Source organism: Gigantopelta aegis, chromosome 6, assembly GCF_016097555.1.
Source record: "Gigantopelta aegis isolate Gae_Host chromosome 6, Gae_host_genome, whole genome shotgun sequence".
Lineage (NCBI taxonomy): Eukaryota > Metazoa > Mollusca > Gastropoda > Neomphalida > Peltospiridae > Gigantopelta > Gigantopelta aegis.
This window is the reverse complement of record NC_054704.1, coordinates 42720975-42729294: the sequence shown is the minus strand read 5'-3', so window position 1 is coordinate 42729294 and position 8320 is coordinate 42720975. Positions and strand designations below refer to the sequence as shown.

Sequence of the window (8320 nt, the reverse complement as noted above, 5' to 3'; positions counted from 1 at the left end):
TCTTTAACAAAAACAATCCACCAAACAAATTCAACCTACCGCTTAAAACAAGAAATGCCCTCATCCCCAAACCAAAAGAAGAAAAATAAAATTCTTTCAACAACACAGGCCCTGCCGAAAAGAACGCAGAAAAAATTAACCTCAAATAATAAAATAACCTAAATAAGGACCCCAAAATTAACAAACCCAAAGTAAAAACTATGCCGGTCCCTCTCCCCAAACTTAAGACAACTCACTTAGGCACAAATCCAAGCAAAGGAGGAATACCTCCCAAAGAAAGGAATAAAAAAATCACAATAAAACGTACAACTAAATTTTTTCCTACAAAAGACCTAAAAGCCTGAAACACCAAGTTCACCTCCGCCCTCCACACAACAAAAAAAATACATATTGTAATAAAAAAATAGACACCAAAATAAATTTTTATCCTACCCTCCCTCAAAAAACAACAAAAAACTATTCACCCTAAATGAGCAATAGATGAGTAAGCCAACAATGCTCGTAATTGTGTTTGATTAACCCCTCCGATACCTCCAACAATTCTTGACCCTCCAGCAACCGCTATAATTATTAACATCACCCTTGCCCCCCAAAGATATCTAACCAAAAATAAAAGAAAAAGAGGAGCAATCTTTTGCCAAGTAAGAAGCAAAAACCCAGAAAACCATGAAAGCCCAGAAACCACCCTAGGGAACCAAAAATGAAACGGAAAAACCCCCAATTTCAACAACAGCCCCATAATTAAAATAACAACCCCTCCTTCCATAAATAAAGATAAACCATTAGTTGTTAAATCCCATACAAAGTCTCTACCAAACCTCAGTAAACTTCTAAACATAATTATTGCTGACCCTACTGCCTGGAAAATAAAATACTTAATAGCCGACTCCGTCTCTAACACAGTTCCACGATACAACATCAATGGAATAAAAGCAATTAGATTAATCTCTAATCCTGCCCAAACCCCCAACCAATGCCTGGCCCTAAGAGAAAAAATGGCCCCAAAAACAGTTATACAAAAAAACAAAAATCCATATGGCATAAAAATAACATAATTCAAAGGCAACATTAAGGAAAAGAATGGAATTAAACCACTCAAAGCAAAGTTAGCAGCCCTGTTTTCTATCATGTTTCCCCCAGCTTAAGCAAGTCAATCTAAAGAGCCCTCATTCCACTCATGAAAAAGTCCGACAATTAAAATAACCAGAAACAAAAAAACACCGGCAATTGAAGTAAAATCAATAACACTCTTTATAAATCTAATTGCCGGAATTAAAAGAACAATCTCAACATCAAAAATCAAAAAAATCACAGCAAGAAGAAAAAACCGCAAAGAAAACGGGACACGGGCAGAACTCAAAGGATCAAAGCCACACTCAAAAGGAGAACTTTTCTCACGATCAGCCATAGCCTGCTTCGAAATCAACCAAGAAATACAAAAAATAATTACACCTAAAAAAACTGCCAATAACCTAGACCAAAGCATAGAAATCATAGGCACTAAAGAAACATGTTCTTATGTTTTACAGCATCAATGTAATCCGTTCAACTCCGGCGTAGTACCCTAGATTAGTGATACTCACAGTCTTTTGATTAACAATCAAACGCCTCAACCTTTGGCCTCAATCTATCTTCGCAAAGACAGAATCTCACTGTCTGCTTACGGGCCGTAACCGTAAATGATTTATCTCATTTTTTGCTGTATACATGTGGAGCTGGGGACACTAGTCCCATTACTTAAATGCAAATCAAACCTTTTATCTTAAAGTACAGCACCTTAACCTGGTCCTCCAGAGATAATTATTATATCGTAAACAAATTAAAAATCTGTTGCTTTATTACTCAGCCATCTGAAGATAAGTCTTACCTAAGATCCCCATCAATAAATAGAAAGATACAAAAATAACCAAACAACATCCACAAAGTGTCAATATCAAGCAGCAGCCTCGAACCCAAAATGATGCTTATCCGAAAAATGATAAGACCAGGCACGAATCAGACATACAGTAAGAAATGTTCTTCCAATAAGCACATGCAGGCCATGAAATCCGGTCGCAACAAAAAAAGTTGACCCATACGCCCCATCGGAAATAGAAAAAGATGCCTCATAATATTCACCAGCTTGAAGATAACTAAAATACCCCCCCAATAACACAGTAAACAGCAAACCTTGCACAGCCCCAGGACGGTCTCCCTGTATTAAGGAATGATGGGCCCAAGTAACAGTAACACCCGATGCTAGTAACACAGCCGTATTCAACAAAGGAACATCAAAAGGATTCAAAGGGGAAATTCCAACAGGAGGCCAACAAGAACCTAATTCAGGTGTTGGAGCCAATCTTCTATGAAAATAGGCTCAGAAAAAAGCAAAAAAAAACAACACCTCCGATACAATAAATAAAATTATACCTAAACAAAGACCTTTATAGACATTTCTCTAGTATGGTGCCCTTCAAAAGTTCTGTGCACCTCAAACTTTGACCCAGTCGGAAATTATTTGGTTTAGTGCTACCTATAAATATATATATCTATTGTCTAACTCTTAGTTACAATGGTAGTTTAGATAGTGGTTTAATAGAGACTGTATTATTTGTCAAAAATCACTGACAATATAGATCTTTAACACAGGAAATATTATCTATGTCAAACACCAGCATCTGGTTATCCCTAACTCAATTACTACGGCAGCTGGAGAGCAGAAACTAATACAATTTCAGTGGCACAAAATGCATCCCATTTATTATTAAAGGTGGCAAAGGATTTGAAGTCCATCTATAAGATAATCAAACATACCCCCCCCCCCCCCAAGAAATCTACTGCTGGTAGCAGTAACCCAGTCTGATCTTCCAACTGAATATTAATTACAACAAAAGCTTTAACCTAACCAGTATGTCATGTTAGAAGCCAATCGTTCAGGGGCCTAATTAACTAAACTGTTGCAATTTTGCGATCTCACAGTGCAAGGCAATGTAAAATGGCATACATAATGTTGCTTGAGAGAGCCGTTGAGAGACATAGCCTAGAGGTAAAGTGCTCACTTGATGCGTGGTTGGTTTGGGATCGATCCCCGTCAGTGAGCCCATTGGGCTATTTCTTGCTCCAGCCAGTGCACCACGACTGGTACATCAAAGGCCGTGGTATGTACTATCCTGTCTATGGGATGCTGCATATAAAAGATCCCTTGCTGCTAATCGAAAAGAGTAGCCCATGAAGTGGCGACAGCGGGTTTCCTCCCTCAATATCTGTGTGGTCCTTAACCTTATGTCCGATGCTATATAACCATAGATGAAATGTGTTGAGTGCGTCATTAAATAAAATATTTCCTTCCTTAAGAGAGTCCAAGAGATGTTTGTGAATTAGGCCCTAGTTCATTAAAACGATTTTTCCCTTTCTGTGGGTCTGCTTCAGAAGGATTATATGGAGGTATTTTTAAATATCAGTTTTATTCATAATTAATGTTTTATTTTAGCAGACGTAAAGTAAAGAATTTTGGTGCATCTCATCCCCCATTGTCATCATTTCTGGAAGAGCTACCTGTATTTTTTAAAAGAGTCTAATAAATCCTTGATAACCTTTAGTCTTTCAATTGAATACTAAATGAGAAAGACAAACTATTTTCTTTCCAGTACTTAAGCATTTGCATATCATATTGATGGTCATTTGTTCAATTTTTTCTTTACTGTTTCGATCAGTCGTTTGCAAATTTGTGAAGATAGTGGTTTTATTTTTTATTTTTATGCCTTTGGTTCAATCTCTTGCATTTTATTAAAGATTTTATGATCTAACATCTTCATAAACCTTATACTGTCAATGGATGACCCCATTCAACTCAGACATTGTGGCAGTTTATTGCAGAGTTATGTATATCCTAACAATCCTGAGAAAATGCTTTAAAAAATCAATTCTCGTGTCTATATAAGGAAATCTTCTCTTTTTATTTTTGAGATTTAGCAAAATATCTCTGCAGGTTTAAATAAAATGTATACCTCCCTTCCTAAAAAAAAGCGTCGTTAAATAAAACATTTCTTTCTTACTTTTCTTTCTTTCCTCAAAAAAAAGAAAGAAAGAGAAATAAGAAAAGCATGAAGATATAATGCTCCATTTGGCACTATAAAGTTTAATTGGAAACCAAGTTTGTTTGTCTTTATTTATTTATTTATTTATTTATTTATTTATTTAGGGGCAAGACGTAGCTCAGTGGTACAGCGCTCGCTCGATGCGCGGTCGGTCTGGGATCGATCCCCATCAGTGGGCCTATTGGGCTATTTCTCTTTCCAGCCAGTGCACCATGATTGGTGTAACAAAGGCCGTGGTATGTACTACCCTGTCTGTGGGATGGTGCATATAAAAGATACCTTGCTGCTAATCGAAAAGAGTAGCCCATGAAGTGGCGACAGCAGGTTTCCACTTTCAATATCTCTGTGGTCCTTAACCATATGTCTGACGTCATATAACCATAAATGCAATGTGTTGAGTTCATCGTTAAATAAAACATTTATTTATTTATTTTATTTTATTTTTTTAATATATGCAGGCCTCACGTGAGGTCAAAATCATAGAGTGAAGTCACTTCTCTCTCAAACTTTAGAGAGGGTGAAGTTTTTAACAACAGGGAGACTTAAATTTTTAATCCAAAAAAGACGTTACCTTAATATAGGTAACTTTTACAATCTGTATTTTATTTTAATTTTTTTTAAATTTTACTGTCTGTACTGCTAATTGTTGGATATGTGCTCTATAGTTTTTTTTTTTAAATCACCTTTCCACATGTCACCTTCTTTAGAAATAATGAAATGTAATTAAAAAGCACTAATTTAACCGTTTAGAATTCATTCTCTCACAAGTTTGTCTTCTCATTTAATTTAATACCTATTCCATGCAGAGCATTATCCTAGTAGATTAATCTACCAAGGTCAAGCTTAGATTACCCAGAGACAATTAAATGTGTTCCACTGTCAGTTTCTTAATTAATACACTGTGGAGTTGTAAGACTGAATGGGTACTAGTATCCCTGTCCCGAGTCAGACCCCCGATCTTATCGGAGGCCAGACTCGGGATAGGGTGTTCGAAACCCTAGTGGTATATGGACACGTTAAACAAGTTACTAAGCTAAGGTACTAGTATCCGTGAAGTTGTGAACATTGCTTATCTGCTGCACCTTGTCATTGTTGTTTACAATTAAAAAAAATGTATTTACAGTGGCCGCTTAACACAGACACTTTAGCGTCTTGGGGATCCAGTTTAAGTGGCCGCTGGGTATGTAGGACAGGTCACCGCTATTTTATAATTTTGACATCTGTTTTGTATATTGAATTTATTCATTATGACAAAGTCTACATAAAACTAGTTAATTACTCCAACTATTAGTGCCAGACACGGGCGTTGTCTGAGCTAGATCGTCTATTATACGGCATGATTTTGTGGCGCCAGTCTCTCTTCAAACGCTCAGACACTTCACACTTATTTATTATCTATGAATAGGTGTTCCTCAAGTTCTTCACCATTCATCCATGATTGTGTACATTGTAAGTGATGGCTATTTTATAATATAGTATGGTACTTATTGTTGATACCTACAGGTTCGTGCATAGACAAACATTGAATGATACATGGTTTTGGTAGATGCATGTACTTTATAGCAATACATCCTTCTAATTTATCAGGATGTATGGCCATTTTAAACTTTTAAACTGATCATTAACATAAGCATTTATATGTTTCCAGATCAGATTTGAAACTGTTACCTTATATAAATGTAAGACAAACTGGGTGATTACCATAGGTCATGTTACCAGATGTGTTAAGACTAACATTTAAAGCAGAAAACCAAGTGTTAATCAGAAATACCCTGCAATGGTGTAAGAAGACCAACTGCCTTTAAATATGTAATCTTGAAAGTAAATTTACAAATCCCCCAGGTTTTGCTCAAGTAAAAACAAATGGGTATTTGATCACAGGGAACGGCATTACCGAGATTGGTCCAAATTGATTTTTGAGAATGATAAACAGCACCTATTTAGTTGTGTTTACACTACAAATACAACAAGTCTTTGTGCTGGAAGCAATAAGGTCAGACCAGTCTTTAGGGAAATAGCATCAGTCAGAATCTGTTTGCTCCAACCAATCAAACAGCTTTATCTAATAGGATTTTCTTCAAGTAAAACTCTTTAAGGATTCATTCTATTAAAATTTGAAAAAAGTTCAATTCTATATGTCACTTGCACAAATGTTTATTTTAATTCAGTAAAGCTGTTTTAAATGTTCCTCATTGTTTTATTTCAGGAACTTATTTTAGAGATGTACATGTATGTTTGGAATTTAATTTTACATTAATTGAGGAAATGTATTTTAAAATTCCATGTATAATTTATATATTATAAACAAGAAATCCACAAAATTAAAGGGACTGTCCTGAGTTTGCAGCCATTGTAAGATGTTTGTGATAACAGAGCCTTGTTGGCGACTACTGTTTCATACTAAATACATTTCCTTGTATAGAATACCAGTGTCTGTATATCGAATGTGTTTGTGGTCATATACTAATGCTTGTAGCACTCAGGTTTTACTTTAATTAGTGATATATATTTTTTCATATGTGAAAAATTATTGAAAGATAAAATCCAGTTTGGGCTACTACAAGCATTAGGACAACAAAAAACACATTGTAAATACAGACACTGGTATTTTAAATAAAAAAATGTATTTAATTTGTATGTTACGTCATCGAAAAGGCTCTATTGGTCAGAAACATTTTACAATGGTTGTAAACTCAAGACTTCAAATACACGAAGCTGGGAAGTGCAGGGAACACCTTTGTAGACACTGTCTTTTGTTTGAGAACTCTCAAGTTTTGCATCATACTTTTCAAGATATTGCACAGAAATATAAAGGATGTGTGCTGGGTGTGCCTCCTGAATCAGCAATGAAATATCTTGATTTGGTGCTTAACCCAAAAGATGAATTCTGCGGAATTACAATTCTCGTCTACCATAAACATTTTCAGTGATCTGCCACTATAAACCAAGATTCATTTACCTGGGACTAATAGTTTGTGAGAAACTGATTTAAATGTGGAAATTAATGCTAACCACTTTAAGGCAAAAGTTGATGCCATTGCTGCCACAGTCAGAAAAGGAATACCTGTATTTTGCATTTTATCTTCATAAAGACAATAAAAAAAGGCCCAAACAAAACTTATAAAAATATAAAATATAATATTAAATACTAAGTATTAAATTTTTAATATTTATTTGGTGGGTGGGTTGGTTGTTGTTGGTGGGGTTTTTTTTTGTGGTTTTTAAAATTTTTTTTAACATGCATGGAAATGAGCATCAACATGTCAAAGAAAGGGACAACTATGCATTAGACCAAAATATTTTAGACACATTTGCAACAGTTGGCACTGACATCATCACTGCTGCTGGAAAAAGAACATAAAAACATGATGAAAACCAACGTAATTATATTTAATTACATTTAAAGTCACTTCAGTTTGAAAACATACAAGTCATCACTTCTCTAAGGAAATTCTTTATGGCATTCCCAATGGTCCAAGGAAAAAACCCAGTGCAGCTGGGTAAAATGTATTGAAATGTAGCTGTGTTTAGTGTTTTTAATGTAAAAACTAAACAAAAAGAAACCCCCACCATATCCTAGTTAAAAATTTTTTTATGTTTATGCTAGTATTATTTATTATTTATGGATGAAACAAATTAATCACATGGTTTTATGGAGATATTAAAATGGTTCACCTTGCTGACTGAAATTTTAACCCAGGATCTAAATATCCATTAACAATGGCATACATATTAATATTGCACATAACTGCATATGATTGATTATATTAGGTACTTGTATTGCCAACTCAAGTGGTGAAGGGGATAAAACAATTAGCATATAGAGTGGGGGGGAAGCATTTACTTGGATTATTAGTTGCGTTTGACGAACGTCCATTCATGAACTTATAGACCTGCTCATTTTATCTCACCAGTTTCAGTGTTTGCTTCACTAGGTATTCTCATAAAAAGGTGTAATGAAATGCATGTTTCAACAACTTCTTTATTCTAAGATAAAGTGTTAACAGAATTAACATCAGGGTCAGCAGTTGATCATAGAAACAATTCTTGCACATAAAATGGTCAACATCCCAAGGATCTGTTTAATCCAATTTCATAAAAATAGGAACTTCAGTTAGTACACAACAGATATCTCTTAGCCGTATGGAAAAAAATGTATATTATATTATAAGCATGTAATGTAACAAGTTGCTACATAATGTTTTTCTGTAGTACTCTGGGATGGGGGTTCGTCAGGTTTGGGT

General features: G+C 35.0%; 1 protein-coding gene across 1 annotated transcript in view; it reads right to left on the bottom strand.

The window, feature by feature from the left end:
* Nucleotides 1-6769: 6769 nt before the first annotated feature.
* Nucleotides 6770-8320, bottom strand: part of LOC121374558 (otoferlin-like) — a 91704-nt gene continuing 90153 nt past the window's right edge. Inside the window, exon 4 of the mRNA XM_041501664.1 lies at nucleotides 6770-6911. Coding sequence (XP_041357598.1) covers nucleotides 6770-6911 — 142 coding nt within the window. The remainder of the gene's footprint in view (nucleotides 6912-8320) is intronic.